At 42.1% G+C, this 16,533-nt stretch overlaps 2 protein-coding genes across 2 annotated transcripts in view; both read left to right on the top strand.

The window, feature by feature from the left end:
- M1AP (meiosis 1 associated protein) overlaps positions 1 to 16,430 on the top strand; it is a 90,511-nt gene extending 74,081 nt beyond the window's left edge. The window contains exons 8-10 of the mRNA XM_086327737.1: positions 13,563 to 13,769; positions 14,854 to 14,994; positions 15,942 to 16,430. Of these exons, the coding sequence (XP_086183863.1) occupies positions 13,563 to 13,769; positions 14,854 to 14,994; positions 15,942 to 16,124 (531 nt within the window). The 3' untranslated portion in view covers positions 16,125 to 16,430. The remainder of the gene's footprint in view (positions 1 to 13,562; positions 13,770 to 14,853; positions 14,995 to 15,941) is intronic.
- On the top strand, positions 1,937 to 5,492 carry LOC147363641 (histone H2B type 2-E-like). The gene has a single exon (XM_086327736.1). The coding sequence runs from the start codon at positions 5,041 to 5,043 to the stop codon at positions 5,365 to 5,367; it is 327 nt and encodes a 108-aa protein (XP_086183862.1). The 5' UTR covers positions 1,937 to 5,040; the 3' UTR covers positions 5,368 to 5,492.
- Positions 16,431 to 16,533: the final 103 nt, after the last annotated feature.

Raw genomic sequence — 16,533 nt, 5'->3', positions numbered from 1 at the left:
ACTTTTTGATTGGATTGTTTGTTTTTCTGGTATTGAACTGAATGAGCTGCTTGTATATTTTGAAGATTAATCCTTTGTCAGTTGTTTCATTTGCTACTATTTTCTCCCATTGTGAGGGTTATCTTTTCATCTTGTTTATAGCTCCCTTTGCTGTGCAAAGGCTTTTAAGTTAAATTAGGTCCTGTTTGTTTATTTTTGGTTTTGTTTCCATTACTCTAGGAGGTGAGTTATAGAGGATCTTGCTGTGATTTATGTCAAAGAATGTTCTGCCTGTGTTTTCCCCTAAGAGTTTTATAATTTCTGGTCTTATATTTAGGTCTTTTATCCATTTTGAGTTAATGTTTGTGTATGGTGTTAGGAAGTGTTCTAATTTCATTCTTTTGCATGTAGCTGTCTAGTTTTCCCAGCACCACTTATCGAAGAGACTGTCTTTTCTCTACTATATATTCTTGCCTCCTTTGTTAAAGATAAGGTGCCCATAAGTGCATGGATTTATCTCTGGGCTTTCAATTTTGTTCCATTGGTCTGTATATCTGTTTTTATGCCAGTGTTCCATTGGTCTATATTTCTGTTTTGTGCCAGTGTCTTGATGACTGTAGATTTGTAGTACAGTCTGAAGTCAGGCAGGTTGATTCCTCCAGCTCCATTCTTCTTTTTCAAGATTGCTTTGGCTATTCAGGGTCTTTTGTGTTTCCATACAAATTGTGAAATTTTTTGTTCTAATTCTAGAAAAATACCATTGGTAGTTTGATAGAGATTGAAATTGCATTGAATCTGTAGATTGCTTTGGGTAGTATAGTCATTTTCACAATACTGACTAGGAACATGGTATCTCTCCATCTATTTGTGTCATCTTTGATTTCTTTCATCAGTGTCTTATAGTTTTCTGCATACAGGTCTTTTGTCTCTTTAGGTAGGTTTATTCCTAGGTGTTTTATTCTTTTTGTTGCCATGGTGAATGGGATAATTTCTCTTTCTGACTTTTCATTGTTAGTGTATAAGAATGCAAGAGATTTATGTTATTAATTTTATATCCTGTGACTTTGCTATATTCATTGATTAGCTCTAGTAATTTTCTGGTGGCATCTTTAGGGTTTTCTATGTATAGTACCATGCCATCTGCAAATAGAGTTTTACTTCTTCTTTTCCAGTCAAGATTCTTTTTATTTCTTTTTCTTCTCTGATTGCTGTAGCTAGGATTTCCAAAACTATGTTGAATAATAGTGGTGAGAGTGGATACCCTTGTCTTGTTCCTGATCTTAGAGGAAATGCTTTCAGTTTTTCACCATTGAGAATAATGTTTGCTGTGGGTTTGTCATATATGGCTTTATTATGTTGAGATTTTTTTTTAATGCCTATTTTCTGGAGAGTTTTTTATCATAAATGTGTATTGAATTTGTCAAAAGCTTTTTCCGCATCTATTGAGTTGATCATATTACTTTTATCTTTCAGTTTGTTAATATGGTGTATCACATTGATTGATTTGCATATATTGAAAAATCCTTGCATCCTTGGGATAAAGCCCTCTTGATCATGAAGTATGATCTTTTTTATATGTTGTTGGATTCTGTTTGCTAGAATTTTGTTGAGGATTTTTGCATCTATCTTCATCAGTGATGTTGGCCTATAATTTTCTTTTTTTGTGTGGCATCCGTGGTTTTGGTATCAGGGTGATGGTAAGGCCAGGCAGTTTTCTAACCTGTTGTGGTAAAATACAGTTTATATTGTCCATGAAAAGTGTGGGCTTCGGAATCAGATGGTCCTAGGTTTCTGAAAGCTTCATTATTTTCCAATTGTGTGAACTTAGGCCATATACTTAACCTCTCTAAACATAAGTGTATTTATCTATTTGTGACCCTAACAAATCTAGTGGCCCCACATGCTGTAGTCTCCATATAAATGGCATATAAAGAAGCACTACCCAGAAGACAAATAGTAATTTTAAAATTAATTTATGTGTGCTTTCAAAGAACACCAAACAGGAAATAGTTCATTACCCACAATGATATTTTTCAAATTTTCTTCCTCTACTCCTCAATCATATCTAACCTGGAGATGTTCTAAGAGCCTTTCACATACATGCACACACAAAAACTAAGACTCTGTTCCAGTTCCTGTTCCTCTATCTCCTTCCTCTCTCAGCCGTATATATATACATATATTCTACAGATTGATTTAGCCTCTCTGACATAGTCCCTTCCCTCTTAGGTCCTGTCTCTCTTGACCTATCTAAAATATACAGGAATAGAATCCACACAGCTTCTCCTTTCATGAGTAGAAGTGGAGTGTGAGAGAAGGGAAAAGAGGGAGAAGATGGACATATTAGTAACCCTTGTCTCTTTCACATGTAAAACAAGACAATAAAAAATACCTCGTGTGGTTTTTAAGATGACTAAGTAATACTACATGTGTAAAGCACCTGGCATACATCTGGCATATGATTTGTACATAATGGTTGGTTAGTAGTTCTATGAATTACGTATGTTTCTTTTTTATGGATTCTAATTCTCTGGAGAAGTTCTCCACATTTTAACGTATTTTTTTAAACAAACTAATCATAGTTATTTTAAGGTACTTTGCTAAACTCAACACCTGGATCACTTGTAGTTCTGTATCTATTGTCTCTTTCTTCATTTGGTTTTTAGACGTGTGTCTTGTCTTTTGGTGAACCTGGTAATATTTTAGTGAAAGATGCTCATTGTGCCTAGAGAAATTATAAAGGCTCCAGGTGGTGTTAGCTTCCTCTGAGCAAGTTTATCCTGCCCTGCACTAAGCAGATAATTTTGACAAATCATCCTTTTCTACTCAGGAGCTGTGCTGAGTCAAGGCTGGGCTGCAGTTCTGATAAGTCTCAATCTACCCCTGGTTTGCTCCAGGCCCTCTAGAATTTTCCACTGAAAACCTGGTCTATAATACGCATGATGATCCCAACTCTAATCACTGTTTCTCAAGTCTGCTAAAATGCTCTACTTCTAGAGACTTTCTCCTTGGGTGTTTTTGTCCTCTGCTCCATGCAGCCCCAGTATTTGGCAAATATTGTAAGTGAGAAACTGACTTGAGCAACTGTCTTACCCCTGTCAAATCTCCACCAAAAAGTTTTGCTGGTTTCTCTGTTCCCTTGCAACTGCCTCAGGAGATATAAATCCTAGATTATCAGTTCCCAACCACCATTCCCTTCAAGTCAAAATAAACATATGCCCTCAGGATTACAATACCTCTCTCATTTCTCCAAATTCTTCCTTTTCCAGAAACTTAGCTACCTCTCACTTCTATTGTCTCAGCACTTTCTCACAGCCCTCAACCAAATGGTTTCTATATATTTTTCAGCTTTCACAGATATTCTAGGCAGGAAAACCAGTCTGCCTCTGGCCATTCCAACCCACTTAAATGTAGAAGTTGAAGGTTATTAAATGTTCATTTATTCCCTTTTGCATCCTTTATCTGACTGGACAATCTGTAATACATTTTCTCGTTTACCCTCAGTTAGTTGGCTGGTTCCACCGTGTTCCCATTTTCAGGTTCCTGGGCATAGCTTCTAGCAAAAGTGGGCGGTTTGCATTTTTATGATCTTATCTAATCTTGGCTCTACTATCACCCTTCAACCCACTCCAGTATTCTTGCCTGGAAAATTCCATGGACAGAGGAGCCTGGCGGGCTACAGTCCCTGGGGTTGCAAAGAGTCGGACATGACTAAGTGACTGAGCACGGAGCAGCACCTTTTATTTCCTTTGTCCAGTCCCCCTAATTGTTTATTTTGTTGTTGTTGTTGTTGCCTTTTTCTAAACTTGGATAACCACTTTGGAGAATGTGGTAGGGAATTACATATTTAATTTTTCCAAGTATTTATTAGATGAATTTATTCATCACTAGGAAAACATCTTTTCAGTTACCAAATCCTACTACATAGTCCCCATTATGTAGCTAGTGACTCACTTTCCACATCCTCATTTCTCTTACAAAGTCATGTCTGTGTGAACTAGAAAAAGAAATGAAAATACCACCTATTTAACAGATCTTTATATTAAGTATTTAATAGATCTTTCAGTTTCCAACTTAAAATGTCAGAATTTCTGGATACACATTCCAGAGCTTTACAACCCATGTCTGCCCTAATTGGCCACAGAAGTGACAGGATTCAAGCCAAGGTATGCCCAGCAGAAGTCAAAGTACATAGGCAATGACCTGGTTGGGCTGTAAATGGGTGGGGAAATGGAAATTCCTTGGTTATATTAGGCAAAGAGTCAAGAGCAAGAATCTAAGCTGAGAGTGGGGTGATGGCAGGTCAAGAGCCATTTGTTAAAAATGATCAGAATGTAGTTAGAGTATACAGCCTCCAGTGTATACAGACAGGGGCTAGAATAGCAGGATGGCACAGCATCAGTAGCCTTCTTGTGACCCAGCCTCTTGCTTCATCTTTCACCATGTCCCTTCTATCCTCCACACCAGCCATACTTATAAATTACTAAATGTTTCCCAAAGATGCTAAGCTGCTTCACACCACCACACCCTTTTTCATGCTGCTCCCTTCCCCTTGCCTTAGCCACACAACAAATTTTTTTAACTTTTTTCCAGATTCTGCTTAAATACCTTCACTATGAAGCTGTTCCTGCCTCCCACCACAGCCTGCCCCTACTCTTTCTTTTTTCCCTGTCCCCACCCGTGTACCCATTGTCACATCTATTTCAACCTTCACAGAACTGGTAAATGGTATGAATGTGCACCTTAGCTCTCTAATGTTGAGAAATGTCACATTATTATATTTTTCTAAATAAAATTTTAAAAATATTAGTCCTCAAGTGCTAGGATATTAACATGCTCATAATCCTAGAGGGGCTAATAGTCCAGAAATGTGGGAAATGGCCCTTTGGTCTTCAATACATCTCCAACATTGTTGAATAGAAATGACAAGTGCAGACATCTTTGTCTTGCTCCTAATCTTAGGGGCTAAGCACCCAGTCTGTGTTGTTGGGTGTTGTCATTATAGACATCCCTGAACCGGCTAAGTCTGCTCCTGCCCCTAAAAAGGGCTCTAAAAAAGCTATGACCAAGGCCCAGAAGAAGGACGGCAAGAAGCGCAAGCACAGCTGCAAGAAGAGCTACTCCGTGTACGTGTACAAGGTGCTGAAGCAAGTCCATCCGGACACGGGCATCTCGTCCAAGGCCGTGGGAATCATGAACTCCTTCGTCAACGACATTTTCCAGCGCATCGCTGGCGAGGCATCGTGCCTGGCGCATTACAACAAGCGCTCGACTGTCACATCCAGGGAGATCCAGACCGCCATGCGCTTGCTGCTACCTCGGGAGCTGGCCAAGCACGCCGTGTCCGAGGGCACTAAGGCTGTCACCAAGTATACCAGCTCCAAGTAAATATAATATGCCTAGCCGCTGTTAACAGAGAAGGCAATGGCACCCCACTCCAGTACTCTTTCCTGGAAAATCCCATGGACAGAGGGCCTGGTGGGCTGTAGTCCATGGGGTCTCTAAGAGTCGGACACGACTGAGCGACTTCACTTTCACTTCACTATGATGTTAACTGTAGTTTTTTATGGAGGCCTTTGATAGGTTGAGGAAGTTCCATTCTGTTGAATGTTTTTATCATGAATTTTATCAAATGCATTTCCCACCTTTATTGAGTTAATTATGTAGTTCCGTCCATTAGTCTATTAACATGATGTATTACATTGTTTGGTCTTTCAGATATTATGCCAACCTTGCATTCCTAGAATAAATCCCACTTTTAGTGTATAATCCTTTTTATATTTGCTGGATTTGGTTGGCTGGTATGTCGCTGAGGTTTTTTGCATCTATATTTGTAAGGAATAGTGGTCTGTAATTTTCTTGTGATTTTTTTTCTAGTTTTAGTATCAGGGTAATACTAGCCTCGTAGATTAGTTGCAAAGTTTTCCTTCATCTTCTGTTTTCTTGGAAGAATTTGTGAAAGATTAATGATATTTATTTAAAGGTTTGGCACAATTCACCAGTAAAGCCATCTAGGCCTTAATTTTTTTTGTGGAAAATCTTCTAATTACTAACTGTATATCTTTACTTGTTATAGATTGTGCCAAAAAGTTTATATAGCAGGCCTGAGATTTCTTTGCTTAGAAAGTCCTACTTACAAGATTAACCCTTGTCTGGCATATGGGAATTTGGATTTAGGGAGTGTTCCCACCATCCCCCAGTGGCTCACTGTGCAAAAGTATGTGCTGACATCTGCTTTTCTTACAGGAGTCTAGAACTTTGGGATGTGCTGGGTACAAGGTGCTTATGTGACCAACCTCCAAAAAACTGTTGGGCACTGAGTCTCTAATGACTTCTGGTGGACAACATTTTACATATACTGCCACAGTTTAACACTAGAGGAATTAAGTATGTTCTGTGACTCTACAGCGTGTGTGTGTGTGCATGTTAAGTTGCTTTAGTCATGCCCCCAACTCTTTGCAACCATATGAACTGTTGCCCACAGGCTCCTCTGTCCATCGGATTCTCCAGGGAAGAATACTGGAGTGGGTTGCCATGCCTCATCCAGGGGACCTTCCCAACCCAGGGATCGAACCTGCATCTCCTGCAACTCCTTCATTGCAGGAGGATTCTTTACCACTGAGCCACCAGGGAAGCCCAACTCTGTAGGTAGAGGACTTTTAAAAGCTTACACTTTGTTTCCTCTGAACTTCACCCATAAGCCTTTTCTTCATGCTGATTTTCTTTTGTATTCTCTTGCCATAATAAGTCATATTTATGCTAAGTCTTGTGAGTCCTCTTAGTGAATCACTCAACCCAGGAGTAGTCTTGGGGACTCCTGACACAGATTTATTCAGAAGATTTTCTATTTCCTGTTGAGTCAGTCTTAGCAGTTCGTGTCTTTCTAGGAATCTGTCCATTTCATCTAGGTTACCTAATTTGTTGTCATACAATTGTTTATAATATTCCCTTATAATATTTTTCATTTCTGTAAGGTCAGTATTGATGCTACCTCTTTTTTTAATTTAATATTTATTTTTGTTTGGTGGTGCTAGGTCTTAGTTGCAGCATGTAAACTCTTAATTGAGGCATGTGGGATCTAGTTTCCTGACCAGGGATCAAACCTAGGCCCCCTGCATTGGGAGCACGGAGTCTTAACGGCTGGACCACCTGGAAAGTCCTGATGCTACCTCTTTTATTTTTGATTTTACTAATTTAGATATTTTCTCTTTCTCTCTTATCAATCTAGCTAACTGGGTTTTTACATTTCTATTGATCTTTTCAAAGAACCAACTTTGGTTCCATTGATTTTCTCTACTATTTTTATACTGTCTATTTTATGTTTTTTTACTCCAGTAATTTTTTAATTTCCTTCCTTCTACTTGCTTTAAGTTTAGTTTGGTCTTCTTCTTCTAGTTTCTTAAGGTAGAAGATTAAGGTTTTGATTTGAGATCTGTTTTTAGTTTAATAGAGGAGTTATCGGCTATAAATTTCCCTCTAAGCACTGCTTTGGCTATATTTCATAAGTTTTGGTATGTTGTGTTTTTTTCTTAAACTCATCTCAGATTGCTTTCTAATTTTCTTTGTGATTTCTTCCTTGATCCATTGATTACTTAGGAGTATGTTATTTAATTTTCTTATACTTATGAATTTCCCAAATTTATTTTCTTTGTTGATTTCTAATTGCATTCTACTGTGATCAGAGAAGATACTTTGGATGATTTTAATTTTTTTAATTATTACAGTTTGTTTTATGGCCTATCACATGATCTGTTCTGGAGAATGTTCCATGTTCATTTGAAAAGAATATACAGTCTGCTGCTTGGGGGTTTGGAATCCCATTTACCATCTTCCCCTGGTCTCCTCTGTGGAAGCCAGTATGAGAGCAGCAGAGGAGTTGTCACTGTAGCTTCTTTTTCTTCCCCTCCTGCATCCTGCCTTCTGGAGGGAGAGAATAAGCAAATAATGCCAAAGCAACAACTTCTTCCTGATGCCCTTCCAGATTCCAAAAATCCCCAGGTATGCATGGCTTTACTATCAGATCAGATCAGTTGCTCAGTCGTATCCAACTCTTTGCAACCCCATGAATCGCAACACGCCAGGCCTCCCTGTCCATCACCAACTCCCGGAGTTCACTCAGACTCATGTCCATCGAGTCAGTGATGCCATCCAGCCATCTCATCCTCTGTCGTCCCCTTCTCCTCCTGCCCCCAATCCCTCCCAGCATCAGAGTCTTTTCCAATGAGTCAACTCTTCGCATGAGGTGGCCAAAGTACTGGAGTTTCAGCTTTAGCATCATTCCTTCCAAAGACATCCCAGGGCTGATCTCCTTCAGAATGGACTGGTTGGATCTCCTTGCAGTCCAAGGGACTCTCAAGAGTCTTCTCCAACACCACAGTTCAAAAGCATCAATTCTTCGGCGCTCAGCCTTCTTCACAGTCCAACTCTCACATCCATACATGACCACAGGAAAAACCATAGCCTTGACTAGACGGACCTTTGTTGGCAAAGTAATGTCTCTGCTTTTGAATATGCTATCTAGGTTGGTCATAACTTTCCTTCCAAGGAGTAAGCGTCTTTTAATTTTATGGCTGCAGTCACCATTTGTAGTGATTTTGGAGCCCAGAAAAATAAAGTCTGACACTGTTTCCACTGTTTCCCCATCTATTTCCCATGAAGTGGTGGGACCGGATGCCATGATCTTCGTTTTCTGAATGTTGAGCTTTAAGCCAACTTTTTCACTCTCCACTTTCACTTTCATCAAGAGGCTTTTGAGTTCCTCTTCACTTTCTGCCATAAGGGTGGTGTCATCTACATATCTGAGGTGATTGATATTTCTCCCAGCAATCTTGATTCCAGTTTGTGTTTCTTCCAGCCCAGCGTTTCTCATGATGTACTCTGCATATAAGTTAAATAAACAGGGTGACAATATACAGCCTTGACGAACTCCTTTTCCTATTTGGAACCAGTCTGTTGTTCCATGTCCAGTTCTAACTGTTGCTTCCTGACCTGCATACAAATTTCTCAAGAGGCAGGTCAGGTGGTCTGGTATTCCCATCTCTTTCAGAATTTTCCACAGTTTATTGTGATCCACACAGTCAAAGGCTTTGGCATAGTCAATAAAGCAGAAACAGATGTTTTTCTGGAACTCTCTTGCTTTTTCTATGATCCAGCAGATGTTGGCAATTTGATCTCTGGTTCCTCTGCCTTTTCTAAAACCAGCTTCAACATCTAGCTGTAATTTCTCTTCCTAGACACATATGACAATGAAATGTGTCTCTTCCCACAAGCAATGCAAAATGAGTGCTCTTGGCTCTTCCCTACTCTCAATGGCTGCCTCAGGAGCTCTCCCACTCAGGAGTGGGTCAGTGCTTCTTTAATGGATGGATTTGGTCCCAGGTCATTATCTTGATGGGCTTCCCTGGTGGCTCAGATGATAAAGAATCTGCCTACAATGCAGGACACCCAGGTTTAATCCCTTGGTCAGGAAGATCCCCTGGAGAAGGGAATGGCAACCCACTCCAGTATTCTTGCCTGGAGAATTCCACAGACAGAGGAGACTGGAGGGCTACAGTTCATGGGGTTGCAAAGAGTCACACATGACTGAGTGACTAATACTTTCACTTTTTCATCATTGATGGCAAGTCAAAGAAGGAATGGTTTAGTGAGATTAGAGTTTTTACTTGATAATAATAAACTCCCACCTGCCCCTCTAGCAAGGCCTACACCAGTGCCATTGAATTGTCCCTTCTACTCCTGTTTTCCCATATACTAGAAATAAATAACCACCTCTTCTTCTTTTTCTTTGAAATCTATAAAAGATCCATCTGGCTGTTACTAACAGAAAACCAACCCAACTCTACTTTGAGTAAGAGTTTATTTTTCTCATGTAACAAAAGAGCGAGGACAGAATTCTGGGGCTGGTGCAGTTGATCAGTGCTGTCGAGGACCCAGGCTCTTGCTGTTTTCCCATAGCATCCTTAGCAGGTATACTTCATCCTCATGCCTGCTGCCTCATGGTCATAAGCTGTCTGCTGCACCTTAAGATCAAGTCCTGTCCTAGGGAGAAAGAAGGGGCAGGGTGCAGGCGCAAAAAGCCTGCCAGCACATTACAAAGCTTTTCCAGAAGCCACTTCTGCTGATGTCTCATTATTTAAGTCCACATTACATATCACTGAAAGACTAACAGAGAGAAAGGGGGTGGGGGCAGTGTCCAGGAAACCAACAGTGGCTGCCACACCACACCTTCCTTCAGAGCTTTAGTAATTAGAAGTGGGGAGGATGACTTTAATCAGGCTGAACTTGGAATACAGCATGCCATTCAATTCTCCCCCTGTCACACCTGTTCTAATAAGAATCAACCTCCACCTCCTAAAATCTAAACTCCCTGACACCTTACATAGCAAAGTCCCTAACCACAACATAAGTATAGAAATTTTTTCACCCACCTTCTGGTAAATTCAGCATCCAACTCATGCTCCTTTCTTTTGAATTAGAAAAAAACATATTCTAAAGTACTCAGCAGTCATCTAATCATTCTAATCCCAAAGAAGGGCAATGCCAAAGAATGTTCAAACTACCATACAGTTTTGCTCATTTCACATGCTAGCAAGGTTATGCCAAAATCCTTCAAGCTAGTCTTCAATTGTATGTGAACTGAGAACTTCCAGATGTACAAGTTGGGTTTCAAAGAGGCAGAGGAACCAGAGATCAAATTGCCAACACCTGTTGGATCACAGAAAAAGCAAGGGAATTCCAGAAAAACATCTACTTCTGCTTCATTGACTATGCTAAATCCTTTGACTGTGTGGATCACAACAAACTATGAGAAATAAAAGATGGGAATACTAGACCCCTTACCTGTCTCCTGAGAAGCCTGTATTAAGGTCAAGAAACAACAGTTAGAATCTCACATGGAACAACGGACTGGTTCAGAATTGGGAAAGGAGTACAAGGCTGTATATTGTCACTCTGCTTATTTAACTTCTATGCAGAGTACATCATGCAAAATGCCATGCTGGATGAATCACAAGCTGGAATCAAGTATTGCTGGGAGAAGTATCAACAACCTCAGAGATGCAGATGATACCAACCTAATGGCAGAAAGTGCAGAGGATTTTTTTTCTTTTTCTTTTTTTTTTTTATTCTTTTTTTTAAAAAAAAAGAAAAAGAAAGTGAAGAGGAACTAAAGAGCCTCTTGATGAGGGTGCAACAGGAGAGTGTAAAAGCTGACTTGAAACTCAACATTCAAAAAACAAAGATCATGGTATCTGGTCCCATTACTTCATGGCAAATAGAAGGGGAAAAATTGAAAGCGGTGGCAGATTTTCTTTTCTTGGGCTCCAAAATTACTGTGGATGGTGACTTCAGCTGTGAAATTAAAAGAGGCTTGCTCCTTGGAAGGAAAGCGATGACAAACCTAGACAGCATCTTAAAAAGGAGAGACATCACTTCTCCAACAAAGGTCTGTATAGTCAAAGCTATGGTTTTTTCATTTGTCATACACAGATATGACAGTTGGTCCATAAAGAAGGCTGAGCACCAGAGAATTGATGCTTTTGAATGGTGGTGCTGGAGAAGACTGTTGAGAGTCCCTTGGACTGCAAGGAGATCAATCCTGAATATTCATCAGAAGGACTGTTGCTGAAGCTGAAGCTCCAATACTTGGCCATCTGATGGGAAAAGCCAACTCACTGGAGAAGTCCCTGATGCTGGGAAAGACTGAAGGCAAAAGGAGAATGGGGAGGCGGAGGAAGAGATGGTTAGATAGCATCACCAACCAAACAGACGTAAATTTGAGCCAACTCCAGGAGACAGTAGAGGACAGAGGAACCTGGCATGCTGCAGTCCGCAGGGTCGCAAAGAGTCAGACGTGGCTTAGTGACTGAACAATAGCAACGAAGTCATTAAGCACTGTTCAATTTGAGGATCCCAAGGTCTTCTGAGACACCCCCATGCCACTGCCTTTTCTCAACCTCAGATACCTGGTTTGTCAATTAACTATTTCCATCACAGGTTCAGTGCCTGTAGGAACAAGTCAACCCATGACCTGGGTAACATGCTCAAGCTTGGTTCCAGGACTTCAAATAATCACTGTCCAGGAAGAGGTTAGAAATTCAGAGTCAAAATAGGAGCCTTAAAGTTCAATTTCCCTACCTCTTACTTTCTCAGGATGTTCCTGGGAAATGCAGATAAATTAATATCTTTACCATTCTAATAAGGGTATATTTGCCTGTCTTCTTCCAGAGCCTCTGTCAATCTGTAAATTAGTCCAGAAATTTTAAAGTGCCCTGTAAAATCCTTTCAAATCAATCTTTTCCCAGTCCTCTGATAGTTCCCACATCAGGAGTTACTTTTGAGAGATCTCATGTATTTCTACATATCACTTCTCTAACATAATTTTAGCCATTGTCCCTAAAATCAATAGACTCAAATTCTAGGGATCATAATTTTTTTGTGTGCTGCATTCAGATTTTTTTAGTAACTCCAGTATATAACAGTTGTGAATTTGCCTCATAACCCTGAGGTGTAAGAAATGTCACACTGCCATAGTTTTAGCCCCCAGAGACTTGCCACAGTGGCAAGATATTTTATTCTCCAAGGAGTCTTAGAAGGGTAACCAATTGCTCCAGTTCGCCCAAGACTGAAGTGTCTTCTGGGATACAGGACTTTCAGTGCTAAAGATGGACAAACTGAAACAGTTGGTCATCCTAAATCTTGGACAAACAGTAGTTTACAAACCTTCTGCTTCACGTGTCTAATGAATTTCTATATACCCATACCTAGTGCTTGGGACATAACGGGCATTCAACAAATTCTTAATAAATAAACAAACTAATCTACAAACAAATACATGAACCAGCATGAAAAAAAAGATTAAAGTAATGATAATAATCCAAACCCTGAGCCACATCAGAAGGTACTTGAAGGATTTCCCTGGTGGTCCAGTGGCTAAGACTCCACACTCCCAAAGCAGGGGGCCCAGGTTCAATCCCTGATCAGGGAACTAGTCCCACATGCTGCAGCTAAAAAGCCTGCATGCTGCACCAAAATCTAAGATCCTGCACTCTGCAACTATGCCTGGCGCAGTCAAACAAATAAATACTTTTTTAAAAAAAGAATTGGGAGTCTAGTAATAAGCCCTCACTTTTTACTTGAGCCAACTGAAATGGAGTGCCCTGCAATTTCCTAATATCACTTCCAGCAAACATCCCTTCCAGGCTTAAAAAGGCCATGTCCTAGGACCAGGGGCAAATTCTCCCCATGCACACATAATACCGTGAGTTCTATATCATTTATTTCCAATTTGACAGACTTGAGAAGCATCAGGTACTTTCCAGACATTTTGGATCTGTCTTCAGGAACACAGTGCATCTCCAGATAATAAGCAAAATGTTAGAAACCATGAACTTCTGCAGGCACCTACCACCTGCCTGGCTTACCAGACCCCCTCAGAGTTCTGTGCTGCACAAAATGATGGCACTGCTTTAAAACGTCGAGAACTAGTTGAGGGGAGGGAGAGTAAACAGGTCGGCAATTGGGACTAATCTTCCAAACATGCCAAAGACTGAAGATGAGCCTACACTTTTGTGTCTTTGTTTCAGAAAAGAGAATGGCTGCTATTGGCCAAGGGGGAGCCCCTGAACCGAGAACACAAACTGAGAGAGCCCGCTAGCACCTTCTACGTGATCCTGCCATCTCACTCTCCCACTCTGCTGGTGAAGGCAGTGGCCACTCGGGAACTGATGCTGCCCAGCCCTTTCCCCCTGCTACCTGAGGACATGCCTGCTGACAGCCTTAAGACTGTGGAGGCAAGTGAGCCCGGATCTCATGGGATAGAGGGGAGAGAAGAGAATGGAGTTCAAGAAAGGGATGAGGGAAACGAGTCAGCCCCAGAAGGAAAGGACCAGGGAGCAGAGGGAGAAGTGGTTCCAAGAGTATGGTAAGAGGAACAGAGAAGAAGGCCAGGAACTGAGGTGAGGCGGAAAAAAGCACGCATCTGTGTGATGGTGTGTTCTCATGGGTCCGTCTTTGCAATCTCTGAATGCATGTGTGTGTGCCTGTGTTTGTACGCCTCTATCTCTGAGAGAAAGAGGAAAAGGCAGCCAATATAGGCGCTGAGAATAGGAAGAGCTTTAAATGAGACTATGATGCAAAAGAGGGAACAGCTCTAAGGCCAGTTTTCTCCTTCCCCTCCTCTCATCTTGGATTGGGATTCTGGATTTCCTCTGCCAGCCTCCCCATCTGAGGGTGGGAGGGGGGCTCACGGCACAGAGAGCTGGAACCACACCCCTGCTGCTAGATTCCTGGCTTACGTGCCGAGAGGACAGAGCCTGGGATTGTGCTCTTGGCTTGGCAGCCACAGGGATGCGAGAGAGGTGGGCACGAGTGGCCGTGGCTCACTCAGCGTCTCACTTCAGGGCCAGTTGTTTCCTGGCACAGGATGTTGTGGCCGGAAAACCTGACTGCTCAGGAATGTTCTGCTCGCATGTCCTCTGGTTATGCTCGCCTCACAGGCCGAGAACTCAGTGTACTTGCTTTGCAGACTGAGCACCTCAGCCCCCAACTCACCCTCCCTCACAGCCTCACACACTGGCTCCCTTGTAACCCTCACGGCACTCTGGCCTTTCTCAGAATCCTTGTGACATGGTTCTTGGGGCCAGAAAGCTCAGTGTCCCTCACTATTCGGTTGCTGCTTGTACCCCTGCCTGACACTTCACAAGCACTCAGACCTGGGGGCCTGAACACCCAAGAGGGCACGCATCTCTCTCACACCCCTCAGTGAAGCCCAGGGCCATCACACCTCCTCAGCTTCTCACGCTCAGGTCTCTGCCTGACATCTTGGGTTCTGTGACCTCACGTTTCCCAGTGAGGCGCCTTGTCTCTCTTCTTCAGAGCATGCTTGATGACCTGGAACTAGAATCCACCTACAACCCCTTGGAAGTCTGGAGCCACCTGTACTCACACCTGAGCAGCACCTTTGCCAACCCTCATGGCCGGTTCCACCCAAGCTCGAAGAGCCGGGCTGTAAGAAAGGTACTTCCCTCCTTCCCCGTTATGCCCAGAATGCCAGAGTCCTCTTCCCCTGTCCCCCATCCAAAGGAGATCCTCCCTGATATCCTCTGGAAGAACAGACCAATGGGAAGAGAAGCCTTTAACCCTAGACAAAGAAAATTACAACCCTTACACAGTACTGGGACTTTTTTTGCTTGGGCATTTACATAAAATATTTAGTTATCTTAATTGCAGTGTTTGGGAAATTCAGTAGTCATTTAACAGATCACTGTCCCACTAAGCAAACTGGCTGCGTTGGAACCACAACCGCAGCCTCTGTTGAAAGAAGGTGGGATAAGAAATGCCCAAGGGGAGGGAAATTAGTATTTACCAAGCAACAGTTATTTGCCAGGTTTTATGACATGTACTCTCACATATATTTTTCTGATTTAATCCTCACAGCATCCCTACAAGGTAAGTGTTATCTCATTTTACAGATGAGGAAAGGGAGGCTGACCAAGGTTAGAAGCTTAGAGACATGGCTCCAGTGACAAGAGTTCAAGAGAGAAGAGTAATTGGCGGGGGCGGGGGAGGATTTATTTTTATGAAATCCATGTTCTGTAGTATATGGGCTTCCTTTTGTGCTCTTATAAATCTTTTTCTTGTTTCTCAGTAACAAAGCCTGTAGAAAAAAACTTTTGTCTTACCTGAAGTTACAAGAGAAAGAGGTTTCCAAACTACAGACAGTCTAGAGAGGGGAATAGAACCCACCATGAGTTAGCTGTTTGGCAAGCAGACAGAGGAGGACACTCAGCTGGGAGATAGGCATTGTGGAGGCTAGGGCCCCGGGGACTCCAGTGCTCTGGGCCTTAAGGCTGTCACTCATGGGACCCAAGAAGCAGTTAGGACTGGAGACCTAGCAGGGAATGGAATAGGAAATCAGGACTTTGTCTAGTCTTCACAGAAAGCTCTTCTTGCTTTCTCTGCAGGCTCAGCCTTTGCAAATAAATCGAGTGCGAGCCACAGTGGCCCCTCTGCCTATGACTCCAGCCCCTGGCAGAGGCCCCAAGATGCCAGCAGCCAGCAAAGCTTCCTCAGAAGTCTTCTTCCAGCCTCCTATGGAAGAGAAGGAGGAAGAAGAGGCAGAGGAGGAGTATCCCTTAGGGCCCTAAGTCACTAGCACCATAGCCCGACTGCCCTGCTAAAGCACATCCATTCCAAGGTCCCAGATCTGTCCCACAGTGGCTTTCTGTAGCCAGACTTGCCTTCTGTCCACCTGACCCTCTGCGAGTTCCAGGTGACTGGGAAACAGAGCCTTCCCCTCCTCTGCCTCCAATGCTTTCATCACCCCACTCCTCAGGCTATAAAGAGACACATCTGACCCTCTTCTTTCTCCAAGAAGGGACTTATTTTTCTTTTGGATCATTTGATACTGTTAACACAAATGAAGAATAAATACCCAGTAGGTCTCCACCATTGTTAGGAGTATTCCCAGACCCAAATTTCTCCTTGTAGTTCTGTGTAAGCAGGTGGATGATGTCAGGTCACCTTCAGGAAACTGGACCTCAGGAGAGAAGGATG

This window comes from Bos grunniens, chromosome 11 (assembly GCF_055505025.1).
Source record: "Bos grunniens cultivar Pamir isolate PY7600 chromosome 11, Bosgru_T2T1.0, whole genome shotgun sequence".
Classification (NCBI taxonomy): domain Eukaryota; kingdom Metazoa; phylum Chordata; class Mammalia; order Artiodactyla; family Bovidae; genus Bos; species Bos grunniens.
Note: the sequence above shows the minus strand (reverse complement) of the source record. Positions and strands in the feature narration are given on the sequence as shown.

Coding starts and splice junctions, on each gene's coding strand:
- LOC147363641 (XM_086327736.1), top strand. CDS start 5,041: ATGACCAAGGCCCAGAAGAAGGACGGCAAGAAGCGCAAGCACAGCTGC.